Raw genomic sequence first — 23,944 nt, 5'->3', positions numbered from 1 at the left:
CTTTCCTTCCTTTGTTCCTTCTCTCTACTCTCTCTATTTTCTTCCCTCTTTCCTCCTTCTGCAGCCCAACTCTAGTGAGGTTTAAACTTTAAACCCCTTCTCTCTTCATCCCCCCCCCCCCCCATGGGGAAGGGAAGGGGGGGGTTTTGAAATTGCCTTCCCCCCCCTTTTGCTTCCCCTTCTGACATCACTTCTGGTGATGTCAGGGGGTGTTGCATATGCTAATAGCCTAGTAGGTTATTAGCATACCATATGCTAATGAGCTCCTGCAGCTCTTTTTCCCCTTTTAGAAAGTGCCTCATGACCAGATGCCTTTGATCAGATATCTTCATCTTTATTTTGTTGACAGATTATAATGGAGAGATATACACAGAAAATCCTTATACTCTTTTTGCATCTACAAGAAAGGAAGTTCCAGTGAGAGATGTACTGAAAGCATTTGTGTTATTTCTTTGTTACTTGTTTTCAGGCTGTGAAATATACTCTCTGTTATAGATAAACTAGCCTGATACCCGTGCTTCACTACGGTATTTAAGTTCCGTAAATCCAGTTATAATACCGATGATGTGAAGTTTGAAATGTGACATTTGTTGTAGGAATTCTACTGGAGAAGATTGTAGTGTAAAAAATGAAGTGAGACATACGTACTTTTTTTTCTCTATCAAAGGACCTCTCTGTAGACCACATTGGTGGTTCTGCCCTCAGGTGCTAGGATCACCAGGCTGCTTGATTAGCTTACTCTGGAGCAGGCAACATAGAACTGTCCATTTAAGAAGTAGTCTGTTAAGTCAGTTCCTGCCACCTTCCATAAAAGTGATGGCCTCTCTACTTGTGTTCCTGGATTGTTTTGCTCATATGGAGACTGTGTTGTTCTGAGCACCTCAGGGTGATCTTGCTGGTACTTGGCCTGTACAGCTCAGTGCCCCGCTGGAATACTATGTGCAAATGTCTTTGCAGCATTCCTAAGTTGCCTCCTCCTGGCAGCTGCCTGTCCAGTGTAGGAGGGGGAGGGGGGAGGAGTATTAGAAGCCACTGTAGAGGCTGGGCCAGTAGGATCACTAAGGCATTACTGCTGAGATGGGCTCCCTTGTGGCTTTAAACACCTTGCACCCGCTGCTGCACCTGACAGACAACCACCTGTTAGGTGTAGGAGGTGGATTAAAGTACCCTGGCCCTGCTCCTACACCTGACAGACACCTGCTTCTCTGGTGTTGGGGGGGATTGTATTTAAAGGCATCGGAGAGGCTCGGCCAGCAGCAGGGCTAAGGTAATCCTACTGAGCAAACCTCCCCGGCAGCTGTAAGCATCCTACCTCCTCTCCTACACCTGACAGTTGCCTGTCCTGTGTAGGAGGGGGAGGGGGAGGAGTATTAGAAGCCACTGTGGAGGCTGGGCCGGCAGGATCACTAAGGCGTTACTGCTGGGGCAGGCTCCCTCATGGCTTTAAGCACCCTGCAACCACTGCTGTACCTGACTGACAACTGCCTGTTAGGTGTAGGAGGTGGGGGGAGTGTGTTGTAAGCCATCAAAGAGGCTGGGCTAGCAGCATTACTGCACCTCACACGTGGTTGTTGGCTGTTCCTGATTTCCTCAACTGTCATTAGCTGTCTGCAGACTCCTGTAACTTTTGGCTTTTTTACCTCAGAACACTGAGCTCTGCAACTGACCAATCAGAGAGTGGGAGGTGCAGGGAGGCAGTAGCCTGGCAGCCGCATAGGAATCAATGGGGGGAGCACATTTTACCCCTTTTGACTGACTTGGGATCGAATTTCTAAAAATCCCTTCTTAGCAAGCATCTACGTCATGGTAGGAGCGGTCTCTCTGAATTCGGTGTTTCTAGGTCCATTGGTTTTGCCTGGGCGTGTCCATTTGAAAGCATGGAAGATCTGAAAGCTCTTCGGCATGAGATTTCTAATGGCCATTTCTCACATCCAAGTCAGTTGACATTGTACTTATCCAAAACAAATAATAAAAAAGACATTGCACTTCTTGGATGAATAAGAACTCTGAGTGTGTAACAGAAGGAAAAATTCAGTAGAAATGGAACTGATCTGGTTCTACTGTTACTTCCTTCTACTGGAAGTTCAGGAGGAAATGGGCTGAAGACACCAATCGTGCTCCTTATGTGGGCAAGCTCAGGCTGAAAGAAACATGAATGTTGGGGGCCTTGGCTTGGGTCCAAAGAGTCACAAATATTCTGTAAATACAGTGGGAATTTACAAAACGAAGATAAACATCCTGGTATTCTCTTGTGAGTTCTTGCATTAATGGGACAAGAACTTGCACTAGAGTGCATGGAGGGCTGTTTCTACCATTTTTTCCTTCCTACAGCTCTCTGGTGCCTTGTTCCATGCTGTTTCTAAGGGTATCCAACTTTCGGAAATAACTGGGGAAGAGGGGGCTGCAGTGGGAAGGAACAATTGGCTGAGTTCCATTGGAAAAATTCCATTCATGGTTCTTTGGCTTTGAGTTCTTTGACTTTAGGAGCTCAGTTTCTGTAGCTGTCCTGCAGAAACAAGCTGCTGAAAGAAGGGATGGTGCCACATCTGGCTCATGGTCTTGGGAAGCTGAAGAACAGGACCACACCAGTACAGAGTCCAAGAATACAAAAACAAGTGCAGTGGAAAAGTATGTTGTACTTATAGTTAGGGATACTACATCTTGATATATTTAGGATGTTTCTTTAAATGAAAAAAAAGGAGCCTTGTGGTATCTTAAAGGAAATTGATGAGTTATGGCATAAAACTTTTGGTAACTAGAGTCCACTTTAATCTCTTTCTGTCTTTACATATAATCACCCTGAATACCAAGATGCCGGACTGTGGTAAGAAAACAGCTGTGCTGCCCACTCCCTGTTAATTTATGTAAGAACTAGTGTTAATGCATTAATGGAAACTGAACTTTGAAGCAACCACAGAAACAGAAAGGTTTGACTAGCATGTCAGTTAAGCTATTTTATAATCCCTGAAGAAAGCTTTACAAGTCAATGTGGGGAATTTTCGTTGCAAATTCCGGAACCCCATTTTCTCTATGCATAAATAGAAAAATTAAATTTTGTGCTGTAACAAGGTTAAATTAAAAGAAATTGGCCTCAGAGTGTAATGAAATCAGTATGTCAACCTGAGTATTTCTTGGTTAGCCAAATACTTTGAAAAGCTATAGCTATCTTAAATTACAACCACTGTGGTTGACAAATGAAAGGTAATTTCCTTCTATGTAAATACTTGTAGTAGTAGTTTTTTAAAGGCTATAGTTTCTGTAGAATCAAATGAATACTATGTGCTTGCTCATTAATACAAAAGGCAACTAACGAAACACTTTATGAATGAATTAGTAAAGATATTCATTAAATAAACTAGTTAAACTGCACAATAAATCTCTTTAATGTAATTTTATTTACTAGGAAAAATAAAATGTTATGCATGATAATTGCATGTCACCATTCCAACAATGAGGATGCTTCAAGAGTTTATTCAGTACTGTTCTAAAAGTTAAATTGGACTGAATTGTGTCTGTTTTCATATGCTTGTATCACTTTCTACTTGGAGACTGACACAAGAGCCAGATCACTCTCCAAAATGGCCATAACAGTTTAGCACATAGAGAACAGGGATGTAAATAATCAAAATCTGACCAAAATATATCATGATTGTAAACTTTAGAACACTTCTAGTCTGAACTAAATTATCTCCAATGTTGTATCCTATCAGATAAAATCTGAGATGATTCTATGATGTCTGTACGTACCAGGTCAGTTTCCATTTCCCCACAGTGTCTTTAAATTTTTGTTTTCCTGGTACAGAGGGAGAGGGGTAGTGAGAAGAAAGAGTGAGTCAGAGGTACATTCCTGATAAGCACAAGGTCCAACTAGAAGATTTAGCTTATGTTCACACTGTGACAGATGGTTTCAAGTTCCGCCCTCGAAGAGCCTCAGCCAATCACTTTCAAATAGTAGATTGGAATGTGGGGGGGGGGGAAATGGAGGAGTGCAGCAATTTCACTGCTGGCCAACTGAGAAGAGTTGAAGGTTGCTGGATTTTGGTGGGAGAAAGGTTAGGAGGTCTGCTGCTTAAACAGTGAGTCCATTGAGAACTTTGGGTGTTTTGAAAATAGGTAGGATTTGGGTGCTGTTCCTCTCAGAAATATCTAAAAGTACTGTTCCATGTTGCAAGTCTGAATGAGTCAAAAGAGAAAGCTGCTTTCTAACTGTTACACTTTCTTTGGCCCCAGCTCTCCATTAACTTTATTACTGTCATACTGAGAGGGCTGAAGAAAAGGAAAACAAAGAAGCAACCAAGTCAGGTATACCACTGAAATAAACCTCTTAGTTTTTTTCGTCAAGCCTAGTGTGTAGTTCTTTAAAGCCTATGGTCCCCTCATAATAGGCCAAGTGAATGCATTCTGAGTCCAGGCATTGCCTTCACTGAGGACTAGTCCCCAAAGCCTCAGTTATAAAAATAAAAGTGTGTATGTATACGTGTTCAGGTGGGTAGCTGTGTAGGTCTGAAGCAGCAGAACAAAGTCCAGGTGCCAATGGCCTCACACTTTGCACTTATGCACACGCACCCTCTCATCCTGGCTGTGGAGCAATTCACTCTGAGGTGTCACACCTCAGCAGAAAGGTGTCCAGCCTGGTGTGTGAACTGCATTTGACAGTACATTGAACTCATGGAGGTTTATAAGGATATGGCAGCTCCACCCTTCCTGTTGCCAAAGTAGGAGCCCTGACATTGAGGAGACTTTGGGTGTGATCACACTGGCAGCTTGGCGCGATATGGCACCGCCTCTAATTGTACCGGTATAAAATGTTGCAGGGCATATCATTGCCAGGTTCCCGGTTCAATCAGTTCTCAACGACAGCCAGTTGTAGAAAGCTAACTTTATTGAGACAGTTGATAGATACCATCCTAGACACACCTATTGTTTGGACTGAAGCTAAATGTGGGAAGGGTACAGATATAGGGGATTCAAGTACAAGTACTAAAGATCAAGACACAATCACCCCCCCCTCAGTATTTTGCCTGCCAGAAGTGACCGTCAGTTTCCCCCCCTTCTCCTAAAGGCACGTAGCCTTACATATCAAGGAAGTAAGATCACAGACATTTGAGAAGTCAGGCCATTTGGCATCGCGAAGGTGACAAGCCCCAGACACTTCAAAGGGCGGGGGGAGCCTCCTCTCTCAATGACAGGCGCTCTGTAAACTGAAAGATGCACCGAGCGCCTGACAATCATCCAGTCAACACACCCTGCTGCGGATTACCCATGCGGCCATCCCCTGGTCAAGCATCCACATTACTGCAGCATCTCAGCCATGGAGCACACTGCCTGGTCATTTTTAAAATGCAGGTGGGTGCATAAGGGCATGTGCGCTCATGCACATATAGGCAAATACTTCAAAAAAGCACACCAGTGGCGGAAGCGGATCTGCAGGTTCAGACTGCCAATCCACTTTGCGCATGCTCCCCCACATTCAGACATCTGGCCATGCGCAATGAATGTGCAGGGAACCGAAAACAGCACTTGTGTTGCCCCCTGAGCCGGAAATAATGAGACAGACAACTGTTCGGAATCCAAACAAGGGCCACTTTATTAACTATTTATTTTGCCTAATCAACAGCAAGGGAACTAAGGGGGAGCAGAACAGGCCAGGCAGGTGTCACTCCAGCCAACCTCCTTGCCTAGATGTATGAGTAAGTCACTAGCCCCAGTCTAGGGCCAAGTCTCTGGCCCACGACCGGCAGCCCAGTGCACAGGTCACCCCCCAGGAGCGCCTACCCCTGAAGCCCTACAACATCAGGGAGGAGCTTACCCAAGAGGCTCCCTGAGGTGGTCACCATTCCCAGCCCTAAGCCCTACAGCCCTGGGGCCATTCCTGATGACCCCCTGGTCCCCAACCGGAACTGGCTGAACGTGCTTACCGGTTCTGCTTTCTTTCCCACCCTACTCTGCCACAGGCAAGGCCAAGCCTCTGCTTTGACAACCGCCGCCACCTAATAGCCCAAGGCTGCCTTAAATCCCTTGTCGCAATTCCTCCAGGAATATGTCGTTGCCCTTGTTTGACAAATGGATGCCATCATCTCTGTATAGGTCAAGCTCGGCCCGAATACCTGGATGAGGGAGAAACCGACCCAAACCCACCTCCAGTGCCTTCTCCATATGTCGGCTCACCTTCCGGGCCCTGTCCAAGCCCCGGAGGTCCCCAAGGCCACGCCAGACATGGCACGGCAAGATTGCTGACCAAACAATCAGTGTACCCGGCCACCTTGCTTTAATGGTGGCGAGGTCAGCCTTGGACTGAATTGCCAAGGCTATGCCCTTCAGCAGGCCCAGGTCATTACTCCCAAGGTGGATAACCATGACCAGAGGGGGAGGCCCCTGCCGTTCCCCAAACAACAATGGGAGGAGTCTGGGCCATCTCATGCCTCTCCTCCCTAACCATTCAACCATTCAACACCCGCTGAGGCCCAGCTGTGATCCCACAGGTGTCTTCCTGGCATGGTGGGCGGCCCAAAAGATAATGCTGTGGCTGCAGACCAGAACATCTTGTCTCGCCAGCCTGCCAACAGCACCTGTAATGAGAGTTCTGTCAACACCTGAACTCAAAACTTGCTCTTTCGAACATAACTTTTATATGCACAGGAACGCCAGTGGCCTATCGTCCAAATATCAGCAGTGGAATACCCCATGTCAGCTGCGGTAGATGCAGCCCCAATCCTGAAGGAGTGAGTTCCAAAGCGAAAGGCCCCCAAACCCAACTCCTTCAGTGCCTTCTGGGTCAGAGACCAAAACTGGAACTTGGTAAGCGGGGAACCATCCCTATGGTAAAATAAAATGCCCACCTCTGACCCCCTCCAAGCAAGGTAATGTCGCAGCGCCCATACCGGGCATAGCTCCCGATCTGAGCACTGACAAAGCTCCATGACCATGCCTTTCCCCCGCTGGTCAGTCTTGGAATGCCTAATAACAACCCTAACTTTGTCTACCAACATGGTAAGGTCACCTAAAGAAAGGGCCCTCCCAGAAGTATCCTGACATGATGCAGCCACCAACTCGTTAACGTGCAGTGCACCCAAAAAGGCTAATAACGCAGCCACATGAAAAAGAACGGCCTCTTACACATCAACACAAATGTTCGACCATAAGGCCCTAAGGCCTTTAAGAATTGCTGGGGACAATGGTTACCTATCGTCCACCGTGAGCCTGCTCTCTCGGGACCAACCCACCAGCATCTTCCTAACTCTGAAATCCCCTGTATAATCAGCAAAACCTGATGCTTTGCTGGCATAGGCCAAGGGCGACAGCTGACCCTTGATAGTCCTTACTGCCAAACCTCTCTTCTTAGAATACACACAAAACTGAATTAACTGAAACACTGGGATGGGCCAAACCTGAGGCAGACCCACTGACTGCCTAAATGTTATAAATTCCCGACCGGCCCTTCTATATGATTTCCTAATTGATGGAGCTAAGGCTAGTCCAATGGCCCTGTCGGACTCAGCCCTCCAATCTCCCAAAAACTCATGGGCGTCCTTACCGGGGACCGATCTGCTTCTGGGGCCAACTGACGGAACCTCTCTATCTGTTTTCGGGACAGAGCGTCAGCGACCCCATTATTAGCCCCTGGTACATGCCGTGCTTTAAACAAAATATTGTTTTTGATGCATATTAAAGTGAAAGCCCTGACCAATGTCATGACCTGGGCCAACTTAGAGGTCAGTGAATTAATAACTTGAACTGTGCCAAGATTGTCGCACCAGAAATGGACTATGTCCAGCAAACTCTGCTGTCCACATCCCCACTGCTACCACAATCGGGAAGAATTCAAGAAAGGTTAGGTCTTTGACCCAACCTGACGGAACCAATCCCATGGCCAGTCCTCAGTGCACCAATGCCCTCTAAAGTAAACTCCAAACCCAGAAGAGCCTGCAGCATCCGAAGCTACCTGCATCCGAAGCTGCCTCAACTAAGAGGTCCTCCTGCCAGAATGAAACCCAATTGAAGGATTCCAAGAAATCATTCCAAACTAAGAGGTCCTCCCTAATTTCCTTTGTGACCCTGGTCCTATGGTGAGGCAGGTATAAGCCCGCCATGGCATCACAAAGGCGACACACAAAGGCCCTGCCTGGGGCCACAACTTTGCAAGCAAAGTTCAGGTGACCATCCAGCCGTTGGAGCTCCAGCAATGTTATTTTTCTGAGCCTGTCAGCTTGACCAACTAACTTTTTTAACTCCTGAAGCTTATCCAAGGGCAAGTGGGACAACTGACCCCTGGTTTCCAATTCAATTCCTAAATACATCAATACCTTGGTGGGACCCTCCGTCTTTTCATGGGCCAATGGAACTCCAAGCTGCCTTCGTTGCCCCTTGCTCTTTCCTCCTGATTTTTTTTCTCATGCAGAACACAAAGAGAAATATCAGCTGAAAACCACCCTCCAATTGGCCACAAAATTTAAATGCAGGCACCTAAGGAAATTGTTTGTTTTTCTTGGAAACTATTTGATTTTAAGGCAGGATTCAGTCCTGGTTTAGAATCTGGGTTTGGAGGAGGAAACCTACCCAGATGTCCCCTTCATCACAGACAATTGAAATTAGTTCTTGTGCTCTGCATATGAAGGGAGAACTGAAGAGTAAAGCAGCACATAGACCTAGCAAGTATGCTTACGTCCATACCTGTTGTGATCAATTCCAGCATGGTAGAGTGGTTAGCGTATCAGACTAAGATCTGGGAGACAGGTTTTAATGTTCAATCCCCACTCTACCATGGAAACTGACTGAGGTCATTTCCGCACTCGGATCTTATCCCTGATTTTATCAGAGTTCAACATGGGACACAATACCTTGCATTTATCCCTGGTTATAACAGCATCTGTTTATCCCGAGACAAGTGTGGGGTGAAACCGGGGTGACTTCAATGTAATGTGGAAACAAAAAATACCCTGAGATAATTACAGGGGCAAACTCGAGTGTAGTGTAAAATGTAAGTTCGGGGACAGGGTTGAACCAGGATTTAAGGTCTAGTGCAGAAGGGACCTGAGTGAGCTTGCGTAGTCATTCATTCTTAACTGACAGGGAAGTTGTGGGGCCATAGTTGGGGATAAATATAGGGTATAAATATCTACATAAATAAATAAGTCTGATATCTAATGCTAACTGCTGGTATGATCCGTAAACAACACTTGGAGGCTCTGCATGCATGGGAAGAGATGGAACGTTTCACCTGTTTTGCTTATACTTAAGGGCATCACTTGGTAAAAACTGTAGATGAAATATCTTTTGGCTTTCTTAGTTTTCTGCAATAGAGAATCCCAAATAAGAGATAATGCCTCTTCCAGATCTACATTTTAAAGGGTTTTAATCTGAACAAAAGAATATAAATTAAATTTATTAACATTGCATAAATCAAATGCAATAATTTGCTGAATTACCTAAGTATGTCCAGGGCTCAGGAATATCCAATAGGATTTTAGAATCTTTTTTTCTTTGATCAGCAGAACCCTGCACCACACAATGCCATATCACAAGCTGCTTTTAAAAGTCTACTCAGGTTCAAAAGTGGTTTCCTATGTGGCATGAGGGGCTTCTGTTCAATAAACAGAAGCCCCAATCTCCCTTAGGAACATGGAATGAGTTCTTTGGATCCCAGCCATAATAAATAAGCTAAGCCTTCAGTTATGAAACCACTAATTTATTTTGGAGTAGCTCCGAGATCAGCGGGACAATTCTGAATTAAGTGCTCTGATGATCACAGCAAAAAAGCATATTACAAAACTTGATTGATCAATGCTTCAATTTTTGATTTTCATGCAATCCTGAATTGACTTCAACAGTGAATTCAGCAGAAATCAATGGTGGGGCTTACCTCCTGGGGAAAAATGCTGTTCCTAAAAGTGGCTGTTCAAAAGAGCAAGTAAAAACAAGATAGAGAGACCCATAAACTGCTTCTGTTTTAACTTATACTAATTTTTAAGAGTATCTCTGTAAACCTTGGCTTATGGGATCTTAATAATCATCTCATTGCTGATCTAAAGGAAACCTAGAGGAAACTTAATAATATAAAACATTATTTTAAAGGGAGTTCACATTGGTTTGAAGGCTCCCTCACTCCACTTTCTCTCACAATATACACCTTTGTAAAGTCAGTCCAAAGGAGATATAAATCCTTTTAGGTCTATTGAAGTCTATGGGCTGTAACTCTGTCTAGGATTGCACTGTTACATTTGTCCCCTACATGGGGAAGTAAGGAATTGATCTTTTATAGATAAAACTAAACCACAAGAAGGCAAGCTTGCAATGTTGAGGTTTCGTCCTTACCATTATCATCAGCATCTGACATACAGAAGTGAATAGTATTCCTGTATTGTTTAACCATCATTTAAGAAAATACATGAAATATGCTTTTAGATAAACACTGTGTTAGAAAGCCATATCAGAGTGAAATTAGAAGTTGCTACAAATACACATTTTCTGAGAGTACTGAGGGGGGGGTGTCTTATCACACTTTTCAGACTATGTGACCATTTATTCTGCTCTTGAACTGCTTAACTTTCTGGGTTCTTCTCTTTTCACCTTTGCTGTGCTCTCTGTCACTGGAAACATCTTAAACCAATTTAAAGTGCTACACCTGAATAAACATGTTGTAAAAGTGTTTATGTATTGAAGTGGGTCAGTTCAAGGTACGGTATTTGGCTGCGACTTCTAATTTCGCTTTTTTTTTTTATACTGCAAAAAGGCTGCCAGGAGGAGGAAGTCTGAGCTGAATTAATACATTTGTTACAGTGGAAGTAGAATGGAAACTGCTTTAACCACAAATCAAACTGCCTTTTCATTTATGCCAATGATAGAAGTTTTTCTAAGAAATATAGACCCTGGCAGAGAGCCACTGTAAGTTTGCCTTTAAAGGGGAAGCCTATAAGCTTATTTGTTTAAGGCTTACTCCTATGATTATTAGTAAGTTCTTTCTCTGATGAGATTGAGTTTAATGGCATGAGGCATTTGCAAAGCAGATGCTTCTTTGTCATAAGATGTTAACTGCCTCCCTCCCTCCTTCTGGTTTATTACAGAACAAGAGATCAGAACTCTGCTGCTGTCCAGACACTAGCACAATTTAACATTTCTTTACCAACACTTTACCATTTCAAAGATCTTGGGGGCCCTCCCCTAGTACAGCTGCATCGTTTCACATGACAGTGTCTCAGGTTCTGGTGGAACAAAGTCTCCGCATAATACATGGAGACACAAAATTATTTGAGCTGCCAAAATAAATCCTGTTAAGAGTTGGGGGGCTTATTTGTTAGGAATTTATGGATGCTATTTCATTGGCTTGTTTCCCCTTTGCTTTTCAGCCCTATGCTTCCCCTCCCCACCCCCGGCCCAGAGGGTCAGAGTCTTATAATCTAGTGAAGTTACCACTCAGTCCTGACTGAACAAATATTGCAAAGAAATATGTACATCTCTCAGGAGTAAAACCAGGGTCACTCATGTACATATTTCAACCTCTATTATATATTATTCCTTGAAAGACTGAAGCCTCAGCTGTACCTGTACTCAAAGCTTTAAGGGAAATTTGAGTAATGCCTTGAAATTATTTATGACTTATAGCATAAATATATACATTGCCTCCATTTCTAATTCCTGTTGATTAGTGTGTATATCTAAGGGTTCCAGTTCATCCTTCTCAAAGGAAGAGGATTGGGGATATCTTTAAATTTAACTACTTTGCCATCACAGTGTAGAATGCTTGGCTAGTGAAGACCCTATTCTCATCCAGTACTCTAAAATATCCCAAAGTTGAGGATGTCCTTGCCAGGATATCTACTTTTTATATCAAAGGTTAATATTTCTAACATTCTATAAGTCCAGTAGCACTTTAAACACCCACAGATTTTTCCAGGATCTCTGCGTTAGTAAGATTCTGACAAAGTGAGCTTTAATTCATGAAAGCTTATGGTGGTGGAGGAAAGGGTCATCAGGTTGCAGCGATTTATAGCAACCCTGTAGGGTTTTCAAAGCAAGAGATGCCCAGGGGTGATTTACCATTGCCTTCCTCTGCACAGCAACCCTAGACTCACTTGGAGTTCTCTCATCCAAGTACTAACCAACCTGCTCAGCTTCCGAGATCTGATGAGACAGGGCAAGCCTGGACCATCCAGGTCAGGGCAAATGTTGTTGGTCATTCAGGTGCTACAAATATATACAAGGGGGACCAGCAATTCAAAGCAGTACAATAATAATGATGAGAAATTTCTGTAAAGTTCACAAATCACAATGAATAGACAATAATAACTAGTACAGAATTGACGCTTGATGATGTTTATAATTTCTATGTTTTCAAAACACAGGATGTCAAATACGGAAGGTGAGCGATACGAACATCTCGAGTGGTTGTTCGTTTCGAGACAACTCTTTTTCAACCAAATTCAGTTCTCTGGTTGTCTTATTGTGTTTAGCTGTGATATCAATCTTATCCAACATCCGTAAAGCACATAGGCTAACAAGTTTTAACAGCACAAGGGCTAACAAATTCTAAATTCGGACAACAAGTCTAGTATCGCTCACCTTCCGTATTTGACATCCTGTGTTTTGAAAACATAGAAATTATAAACATCATCAAGCGTCAATTCTGTACTAGTTATTATTGTCTATTCATTGTGATTTGTGAACTTTACAGCAATTTCTCATCATTATTATTGTAACATTCAGGTGCTACTACACTCAAATTTTGTTCTAACTACAGACTAACAGATCTACCCACCTGAAACACGTTTCTAACATTGTGACTTCATAAATCAGGTCAATTGATTTTGTCTTGTTTGCACATATTCCTATGTCTACCTTATTTTGTAGGTCGCAGTATCAATGTAAAGTCAGCTGGTCTTATAGGGAGGCACGGGCCGCAGTCAAAACAGCCATTCATGGTTGCATTCTTCAAAGCCAGCGAAGTTCTTTTTCGATCTGTCCGAGCTGCCAGCAACAAAAAGAAAAACCAGAACCGCAACAAATCCAGCAGTCCTCAAGATTCCTCAAGAATGTCAAGTGTTGGGGGTAAGGCAAAAGAAATCATAGCATCTGTGTTTATGGGGAGAACTGTAAGATGACCTATCTCAAGAAGACTGGGTTTGTTGTTCCATAGAGACTGGAGCATTCCTCACAATGGCCATTGCATGGGTTGTCATTCCAGAAATAATCCTCAGAAGTGTGGTATGCTGTTCCAAAACACATCATGTCTGCATTTGTGGAAAATTACATTTGTTATGTTGTCCAAATCCTAGTTGGTAATCCTGGTTTCAATTCTTTTGTTGTTTTACAAAAATCTGCATCAAATTCTTTAATACTGGAATTAAAGATAATAATTCACATTGGTTTCAATGGAAAACGTTCCCTCCTTATTGCAATGAAATTCTCAGGGGTTATACTTTTCTCCCAAGGGATCCTTTGCTGACACCTCCATTTTAGGAGCAATTAAAATCCTCACTTTTGGAAAGGGTCGTAGAGAGTGATGGCAACATTATTGTGTCGATGAATTAGCTTTTTTCCTCCCATTCTTGGGGTGCTGAAGGTGGGGAAAGTCTTTTTTATGTGATTTATTTTACAAAAAAAATTATTTTACCAAAATTGTGCACAGGAGAGGGTTGCAAAACCTTGAATACATGAAGATCCCTTATACTGGGACAGACTATTGGCTCATCAAGGTCAGTATTGTTTACTCTGACTGGTGGCAGCTCTCCAGGGTCTTGGGCACAGATCTTTCACATCATCTATTGCCTGGGGATGCCAGGAGACATGGGACCTTCTGGATGCAATGCAGATAACTCTAACCATGAGCCTCCTTGCCTGCTGTGCTCTAATGCTTTCAACATTTTACTTCTATCTTGATTTCTGGCATCAGGCCCTATCTGGGAGACAATATGCTTCAAACAGCCATGAATAGCAAGGTAAAATGGGAGGAAGTAAGGTTAACTCTCTTCACTTGCCCTCCTGCCTCTTGCTATCTAAGGAAATGAAGCCAGGTGGCAAGGCACCAGAATAATGGTCATGTAAGATTCCCAGTGTCTCCCAAATGTTAGAAATAATTCTGTTTGGATGTGGAGAATTTATGATCTTCACAAATGGACATAGTTCAGGTCAGATTATGATTAATAAAAGTTTTGATAGGATATCCCTACTCAAATCTCAGTCCACACTTACTACGCATCAACTAGATGTGTATATCTTGGATATGTGGCAAATAATCATACCACATACCAAAATTAACTCACATTTCCTCAACCTGCATGGTCATTGTTCTGGATGTATGAATTAGCCCTTTGTTTTGTTGTTGTTGTTGTTGTTGAGTCGCACAGTCGAGTCCGACTCTTCGCGACCCCATGGACCAGCTCCCGCCAGGCCCTCCTGTCTTCTGCCGTCCTCTGAAGTTTGCTCAACTTCATGTTCGTTGCATCTATGACACTGTCTAACAATCTCATCCTTTGCCGTCACCGTCTTCTTTGACCTTCAATATTTCCCAGCATCAGGGTCTTCTCCAGTGAGTGCTCCCTTCTCATTTGGTGGCCAAAGTATTTGAGCTTCAGTTTCATTATCTGGCCTTCCAGGGAACAGTCAGGGTTGATTTCTTTTAGGATTGACTGACTTGATCTTCTTGCAGTCCAAGGGACTCTCAAGAGCCTTCTCCAGCACCATAGTTCAAAAGACTCTATTCTTCGGCGCTCGGCCTTCCTTATAGTCCAACTCTCGCAGCCATACATGACTACTGGGAATACCATTGCTTTGACCATGCGGACTTTTGTTGGCAAAGTGATCTCTCTACTTTTTATCATGCTGTTTAGGTTTGCCATTGCTTTCCTCCCAAGGAGCAGGCGTCATTTAATTTCATGGCTGCTGTCACAGTCTGCGGTGATCTGGGATCCCAGGAACGTGAAGTCTGTCACTACTTCCACGACTTTCCCTTCTATTTGCCAAGGAGTGATGGGGCCGGATGCCATGATCTTAGTTTTTTTTTATGTTGAGCTTCAAGCCCACTTTAGCGCTCTCCTCTTTTACCCTGAGCAAGAGGCTCTTAAGGTCCTCTTCACTTTCTGCAATTATAGTGGTATCATCTGCATATCTGAGTTTGTTGATCTTTTCCCCAGCAATCTTAATTCCCGCTTGTGATTCATCCAGGCCAGCATTTCGCATGATGTACTCTGCATATATATTAAATAAGCAAGGTGACAATATACATCCTTGTCGTACTCCTTTTCCCATGCTGAACCAATCAGTTGTTCCATATCCGGTTCTAACTGTCGCTTCCTGGCCCTTATACAGGTTTCTCAAGAGACATGTGAGGTGGTCTGGTACTCTCATCTCTTTAAGGACCTGCCATAGCCCTTTGAGAGATTAGCAAATCTGTTTGGTTTCAAGGACAGCAAAATGCTACAAACCTTAGCTTTCATAAAATTAGAACTATTACATATAGGCTATAATTGCGTGCACTGTCCCTTTAAGGTTTAGCTGAAGGCCACTTTAATAATTTTGTTTCTCCTATAGGAAGCCCTTCCATGTAGAAGGACACAGGAAAATTATGCATTTGGCCGCTTTCTGTTTTGTGCAGCTACAAGGATTTTTATTGCTAATCAGTTTTTATTTTGGTAGGATAAAGACTGACATTGCATAGTCTGTCCATTTATAGAAGCAAACCTTTTGGAGACGGATTACCCTCATTATCCTTGGTTCTGTGTTATTCTTCCACTTATAGACCTAGAGGTCTATAAGTGGACCTAGAGGTTTATAAGTGGAAGAATAACACAGAACCAAGGATATAACATAAAATACTATATGTCAAGGAGAAAGACAAGTTATCACCTGGCTTTCGCCAAAACATATTAACTTTCTTGTGGGGAAGCCTTCCATTCTATGTTTATTCCCCACTCACATGGTACAGATCACAGTAATTGTTTAGTTGTGATAAGTAGGCCTTAGTTGAACAGGATATATTTTTTTAAGGAATTTTTCAGATGTTTACAGATCCCTGTTTGAACTTCATGCAATGCCTTTAGGGCATGCAGCTTAAGTATCCAGGCAGCTTTGTATAGATATGTTGTAGCAATAAAGCATTTATCTTACATCCATCCTTGCTGTTAATGCACAGAAGGCTCAAACTGCTCAGGGCCATGTTCAATGTGCATACAAAGCTCAAGGCGCTCTGGGACATCTCCCTTTACTTCTGCAAATAGTAGAATACTTTGGGCATGAGCTGGCAAGTTTGATACTTTTGAGTCCCATGGATTCCAGTGGAAGAGACGTGACGGTGTTCTTACCTCTTGCATTGCACTTAATAGGATTTAAGGTACTTAGTCTGGATCATGTCTTCTGGGAATGCAATGGAGTCTCCAACGGCACACACAGAGGGTTTCTTTTAATGGAACAGGTACTTGTACATACATGAGTTTAGGTCATGTATAAGAGTTTTAATTTAAATAATGGGCTTAGATCCTGTGGTACATCTTCACTATTTGAAGATCTTTCTGTTGGCAGTCCTTGCTTTCCCATCCCACCACAGCTCAAAATGGTCCCCCAAATGCTGCTCCTGGTGGGACAGGGGACCCCCCCCCTGGAAAAGTGAACCAGAGGTATGTGGCAGAGGGGGAAATCAGCAGAATTACCCTCCCTCTCCAGTTTGTGGAAATTTACCATGGGATCCATGTCATAATATGGAGCTGATGGCTGTCAGTTATGAGACCCTTATTATATTTACTTATATTTATATGTACATTTATACCCCCCACCCTATAAACAGGCTCTGGGCGGCTTACAGAAGACAGCCAACAGACCGATACAAATAAAACAACAAAAATATTAAAATCATAAATATTAAAATAAAAAATAATTATTATGGGACCTTTGGCAGCTATTGTACACCAGCTTTCCAGATATGCACATTAAAAAAGTCTGTGTAAAATTTTACCAGCCCACCTGCTCCATGTCGGTCATTTGTGGCATTTTAGTGTGTGTGTGTGTGTGTGTGTGTGTGTGTGTGTATTGACCTGAAAGAAAAGCTTTGACAGGTTTTGCAGTTCAAGTTTGAATGAGTACCTGGAGTGCATCTGGAAATGCCCTCTGAGCTCTTATCATTGATCAGTCTTCAATTCAGACTAATCACAAGAACAATCTTATCAGTAAAAATGAGGATGGCTAAAAGTCACTTTGTATTCTGTATTCATGGAACAGCTTACCCATGGGGGGGGGGGGGGGGTTTTTCTGATTATTTACTTTCAAGTTTCCATTCTCTGCCCCACTCAGCAATTCTTTGGGGAAAGTAGAGAGAAGGTGATGGTGGGGAGAACAAATCTGTTCTTTGAATTTGTTCTACTTCTGGTTCACTGGATCCAACCCATTATATACAGATAGATGCATAGGTCTTTACTTCCTTCTTAAAAAACAAACATTTTGAATACCCATTGCATGCCTGTGGATATTTTTAGGAGTTTCAAATCTGATTTCCTTTTCTCCCTTCAAAGCTTTTTCTCTGGTACATAAAGATTTTTAAATCTAACTCCGGTTTCCAAATTATTTGGGTACAAAGTTTATTCAGCCATAGTATCCCCTGTTTTTGATTCCTAGCACAGTAAGCATATGGCCCTTGAAACCCCACTAAGTGAAACTGGATCTTTGGCACTATATTCTATATTGTAAATGTCATCTTACTGGTTTCCATGGAATCTAACTTTACATCCCACATTTGTCTCATCTCAGATGCAGAACAGTAAGGAAGAAGTATGGATTTCGTTTAATAGTTTTGAATTCTAAGTAGGTGTGTGGTCAAGTTAGTTTCCTAGACTGGGTATTGAATGCACATTTCTACATCAAGTATGCTGGAACATTTCTTTAAAAACATCTACAAAGTACTCATCTGTTTTCAAGTTGTACAAAGGTGAAAGGATACTTTTACATATTTCTGGAATAACTTTTTTGCACAAAAGCCCAAAGGCTTTGTGTGAAGACAGTGATTTCCAAAGAACTTGTAGAAAATCAAGGTATGCAGTATATTTCTGCTTCTCTACTGTGAGCCCCATTGTATGCCATTTGCCAAAAACTGTTCAGTAAATCAAGCACAGTCAGATATGAATATGAGTCCTCCTCAGTTCCTGCAAGTATTGGACAAGTAGCCCCCCCTCTCCTGACTGTTTCAGATTGTGAAAGAGACAAAAGAGAAGGCCCCTACTCCATGGGCACCATGATGCCATTTCAAATTGGGCACCTTGCTTGCCAGAATTGAAGACAACCCGCAACTCATGTCTGACTGTGACACAATGTTGGGGAGCCCATACTTGTCAGGCTCGGGTTGGTTAACCATATATACCCTGTTGTATTACTGTCTGAGATTCCCTGATGTATCTCTCCCTGCTTTAACCTAGCTCACACTTTTCCTTCCTAGAGTGTACGTTAGAAATCTTATCATCTACCCTCGGCTGCCACCGCATTCCAAAGAGGAAGGGAGTGAGAGCAAGAGTGTATCTGTAGGAGTAAACGGCTTGCTGTTGTAATTCTTCTATGCGGCCCCAACGAGACATCTTTTCACATGGGAAGATGTCCTTGGAGAAATGTCTTTGATTAGCTAGTGATGGACCCTAATTTTCATGGTCTAAATAGATTGCTGACGTGTATGAATGGAATGTGTGATTGTAACTATATGCACCTTTCCTGCCTTTCCACCTCAGTTCTGACAAAAGAGATCATTCCCTAAACATCTCATATCTTCTAATAAAACTTTCAACCAAGAAAGTGTGTGCGAAGAGGGATTTGACTGGGGCTCTGACAATACCCAACCTGCATACTTTCTTTTTTTTTTGGTAAACAAATTTTATTTTTCTCAGGAATACAACGTATACAGTTAAAACATTTCATTCTATCAATTGTCTACCCCATTCCCAATTCTTCCCCTCCCTCCAATGGCTTCCCGCAATGCTTCCACCCCTGCTCCAAATTACTTCATATCATCAACTATATCAATTGGCTTTTACATTTCCAACACTTATTTGACATATTCTGGTTCATATTTGCAATTTTTTTCGGAGTCATGTACCACCTATACATCATTTTATAACAATTCTCTCTAACATTGGTACAAGGCGATATCTTAATAGAATTTTTCCACAAATATTCCCAGGTTTCAATAGCCACTTCCGTATTCATATTTATCGCCCATTTTATCATTTGCCCTTTTACAGTCTCATCTTCAGTATACCATTTTAGTAACACTTTATACATTTTAGAGATATTTTTTCCCCCTTCACTCTCCCAAATCATTTCAATCTCATTTTTTTCCTCTCTAAAACCATAGTTTCTTTTGTCTGATCTAAAAAGGTCAAAAATCTGCATATATTTCAGCCATTCATAATCATATTCAATTTCATTCTGCTTTTTCATTACCCATTCTGTTCCCACTTTTTTAATTAGATCTTTATATGGCAACCAATCTTTATCTCTATGTCTTGAGTAAGATGTTAACACTTCCACTGGTACAATCCACAATGGTCTTACATCACAAAAGTATTTTTTATACCTCATCCATACCACAAATAGTGCTTTTCTTACCACATGAAGCTTAAAAAAGCTATCCATTTTTGTTTTGTCATACCATAAATATGCATGCCAACCAAATCTACAATCATGGCCTTCTAACCCCAGTAACTTATCATTTTCTAATTTCACCCATTGTTCCATCCAGGTTAGACAGACCGCTTCATAATATAGTCTAAGATTTGGTAATTGTAACCCACCTCTATCTTTGGCATCACAAAGAATTTTCATCTTGATTCGCGGTTTCTTGCCTGCCCAAACAAACTTTGATAGTTCTTGTTGCCACTTAAGTAGCAAATCTGTCTTACTAAGTATTGGTATTGTTTGGAACAGGAACATCAAACGTGGTAGGACATTCATTTTTATGACTGATATTCTTCCCATCAGTGACAAATTCATTTTGTCCCATTTCTTAAAGTCTTGAGTTAACTTAGTCCATAGTTTTTCATAATTGTTCTTATATAAGTCTATATTTCTTGCAGTTAACTCAATACCAAGATATTTAGTCTTTTTTACTACTTCACATTGTACCAGGTCTTGCAGTTCCATTTGTTTTTGTTTCGTCATGTTTTTGCAAATAAGCTTCGTCTTGTTCTTATTGACATAAAATCCGGCCAATTCTCCAAAGTCCTTTATTTTTTGGAATAGTAACGGTAATTTGTCTGTCGGGTTTTGCACAATGAACATTACATCGTCAGCAAATGCTCGATATTTGTATTTAAGTCCTTTGTGTGTCAATCCCGTTATCTCTTGATCTTGCTGTATTTTTTGTAGAAGTATCTCCAACACCCAGATAAATAATAACGGTGATAGGGGACAACCCTGTCTGGTGCCTTTCTGTACCTTGAAGCTATCTGTCAGTTCTTTGTTTACATTCAGTTTAGCTCTTTGTTCAGAATAGATAGCTTCAATGCAATTTCTGAAGTGTTGTCCCACTTCTATTTTTTCCATCATTTGCAGCATAAACTTCCAGTTAAGATTGTCAAATGCCTTTTCGGCATCGATAAATAAAAAAGCTACTTCTTGTTCAGGGTGTTTCTCATAATATTCAATTGCGTCCATTACTATTCTTACATTGTCTCTGATCTGTCTCTTTGGTAAAAAACCAGCTTGGTCTTCTGAAATCACTGTTTGTAAATAGTTTTTCACCCTCTCTGCAATAATTTTTGCAAAAATCTTGTAATCATTATTCAAAAGAGAAATTGGCCTATAGTTTTTCACATTCGTTGGTTCTTGTCCTTCCTTTGGTATTAATGAAATAATTGCTTCTTTCCAAGAGTCTGGCACCTTCTTACTCTCACGTATATCGTTGGATAAAGCTTCCATGACCGGAACAATTTCTTCTTTCATTTTTTTATAAAACTTTGCGGTAAATCCGTCCGGTCCTGGCGCCTTCCCCAACTTCGCTTCTTCAATTGCCTTCCTCACTTCTTCTTTTTGAATTTGGCCATTCAGTAATTCCTGAAATTCGTTGCTTATTTTAAGTAACGGAACCTTGTCCAAATATTTTTTAATCTTCTCAAGATCTGTTCTATTTGCTTGGAATAATTTAGCATAATACTTGAAGAAACTTCTCTTTATGCCAGTAGGGTCAACGAATTCTTTTCCTTCTTCTATTATTTTGGTTATCATTCTTCTTTCTTTTCTAGCCTTAAGTTGCCAAGCTAAAAATTTCCCCGGTTTATTTGCCCCTTCAAAAGATTTTTGCTGTAGCCTCTTTAAATTCCAATAGAGCTCCTGGTTTAAAGTTTCATTCAGTTGTTCTTTCAACAACTGTAATTCTCGAATAATCTTCTTTTTCCCTGGTTTCTTCTTTAATTCTTTTTCTTTTTGTGATATTTTTTCCAACACTACTGTTTGTTTTTGAAATTTTTCCTTCTTTTGCTTCGCATTTTGAGAGATGAGAATCCCTCTCATCACTGCTTTATACGCATCCCACACCACCTGAATTGGGGTCTCTTTATTCAGATTTTGTTGGAAAAATTGCTTTGTTTCTTCCTTTAACATTTCAGTTACATCTTTTTTATCCAACAAATCTTCATTAATTCTCCAAAGAAAGGATTTGTTCCTTTCTATAGAAGTCCACAAAACAGGGTTGTGGTCGGAATTACATCTTGGCAAAATTTCAATTTTATGTGTTTTCATTGACAATTCTTCTGACATCCAAATCATATCAATTCTGGAAAAAGAGCAATGTCTATTGGAATAAAAAGTAAAATCCTTCTGCGTCGGGTTCCATTTCCTCCATACATCCTCTAATTTTTCCTGCTTTACTATTTCAAAAAAGTTCTTTGGCAATTTTCCACTAGTTTCGTTGCCTTTTTGTGATCGTCTATCCAAACGGTCCACAGTTCCATTAAAATCTCCGGCCATAATGACTTGTTCATAAGTTTGTCCTTGTAGATGTTCAGTTAAGTCCTTGAAGAATTTTTCTTTTGCTCCATTGGGTGCGTATAGATTGATCACCAATGTCTTTTTCTGTTGGATCAAAACTTCCACACCCACATATCTTCCCTCCAAGTCTTTAAAAATTTCTTTAGTCAACCTGCATACTTTCTAATGCAGGGGTGTTGAACTCATGAGAGCCAGTTTGGTGTAGTGGTTAAGTGTGCGGACTCTAATCTGGGAAAACCGGGTTTGATTCCCCACTCCTCCACTTGCACCTGCTGATGTGACCTTGGGTCCGTCACAAGCTCTGGCACAGCTGTCCTTGAAAAAGAGCAGTTTGTGTCAGAGTTCTCTCAGCCCCACCTACCTCACAGGGTGTCTGTTGTGGGGAGGGGAAGGGAAAGGAGTTTGTAAGCCGCTCTGAGACTCCAAGGGAAGGGCGGGGTATAAATCCAATCTCTTCTTCTTCTTCTTCTTCTTACAAGGGCCAGATCTGACATAAATGTTGCTTTTTGAGCTAGGCCATGTGTGCCATAAGACGTAATGCCAGGTACTAGAGATATAAACTGTATAAAAGACAGCAGCTGGTTAAGCTCCCTTAAATATTACAGCAGCTCAATCCCATATGCAGTCTATGGATAGAATTCAATCCAATTTTTTAAGATATATATTACAAGTAAATTCATGTGTCAATCCAATTTTTTAAGATATATATTACAAGTAAATTCATGTGTTCCCAATACAGTTATTCGCATAGAAACAGGTATGGTCACTGCAAAAGCACGTCTTTGGATTGCAGCCATTCTTTATTGGTTTAAAATACTTACCAATCGCACTGGATTAACAGGTTTAATATTAAGAGATTCTACAGTGCCACCCTGGATTAAAGAAATAGAACTTAAATTGGGCTATTATGGATTTTCTAAGCAATTCCTGATTAATATGGATTATAATCAGTAAAAAAAAATTGTTAAGCAAAGAATCATGGATGTTGAAAGGCAACATGATTTGAACTTGATAAAGCGATATCTGCCAGGAAGGGTGGGACTAAATAAGGTAATACCAATGGTATATTTACAAAACTTAGATAAACCTGACTATAGAAGAGCATTTACCCTGCTCAGAGCCGATATGCTTCCATCTGCAGTTTTAGAAGGTAAATACAAAAGACAACCTTATTAGGGAAGATTGTGTATCTGTGGAGAGGGGAAGGTAGAAACGAGGGAATATGTGATGTTCGAATGTAAAATGTATCAAAGTATTAGAGACATTTACATAACCCCGATTTGTTCTCTTTTTTTTTTTTTTGAGCGCCCGGAGGGGATTTTTTATTATTTTTTTGTAAGACTACAAAACTACTACAGAAAAAAGGGAAGGGGGACTACATATATAGGATAAAGCAAAGAACCCACTACTAACTTAAAAACCCAAGAGAGGAGATCCTCACTAGCTTAGTTACAACAAATCTTCATTTCATTTAGATTATTATAAACTGAGTCAAACATTTATATTAATTTTCTTTTTCTTTTTCTTTAAATCTTAAATTTAACTGTCTAGAAACAGTACCCCCAATCATCCCATTTCAAAGTTCTCAAAGGCACAATTCAGAGTCCTTCACTTTTCCTTTCCTCATCTCTTCCGCAGCTTATAAGGCTCGCCACTAGACTTGCTGTCCTCTTCTTTTTTCCCGTCCTCTGATCGTCACAGCTGAATCCTTAGGAATTCTTGAGCTTTCAGAACAGAGTCAATCTTTTCTTTTTTGTCTTTGATCTTGAAAGTGACGCCTTCTGGAAATAGCCATTTATATCCAATTGAGTTTGTCTGAAGAAAAAGCACGAGCTCTTTGTACTTCTTTCTCCATTGTCTTACTTCAAATGGAATATCCTTTAGTGTTCTGATGGTATTTCCCCCCACTTTCAGGGGTATACCAGCGACCGCTTTCAGGATTGCATCCTTCACATGCCACTTCAAGAATCTTACGACAATTTTCCCAGGCAGATTA

General features: G+C 41.4%; 1 protein-coding gene across 2 annotated transcripts in view; it reads left to right on the top strand.

The window, feature by feature from the left end:
• The window catches only part of BMP5 (bone morphogenetic protein 5), a 136,233-nt gene that overhangs the window by 93,211 nt on the left and 19,078 nt on the right, over positions 1 to 23,944 (top strand). For both annotated transcript variants that reach the window (XM_015408299.1, XM_015408300.1), the window contains exon 4: positions 12,844 to 13,041. In XM_015408299.1, the coding sequence (XP_015263785.1) occupies positions 12,844 to 13,041 (198 nt within the window). The remainder of the gene's footprint in view (positions 1 to 12,843; positions 13,042 to 23,944) is intronic.

Source organism: Gekko japonicus, unplaced genomic scaffold, assembly GCF_001447785.1.
Source record: "Gekko japonicus isolate JY-2015 unplaced genomic scaffold, Gekko_japonicus_V1.1 scaffold383, whole genome shotgun sequence".
In the NCBI taxonomy this organism is placed as follows: Eukaryota; Metazoa; Chordata; class Lepidosauria; order Squamata; family Gekkonidae; genus Gekko; species Gekko japonicus.
The sequence above is the reverse complement of the archived record's forward strand: the minus strand, read 5'-3'. Positions and strand labels throughout refer to the sequence as shown.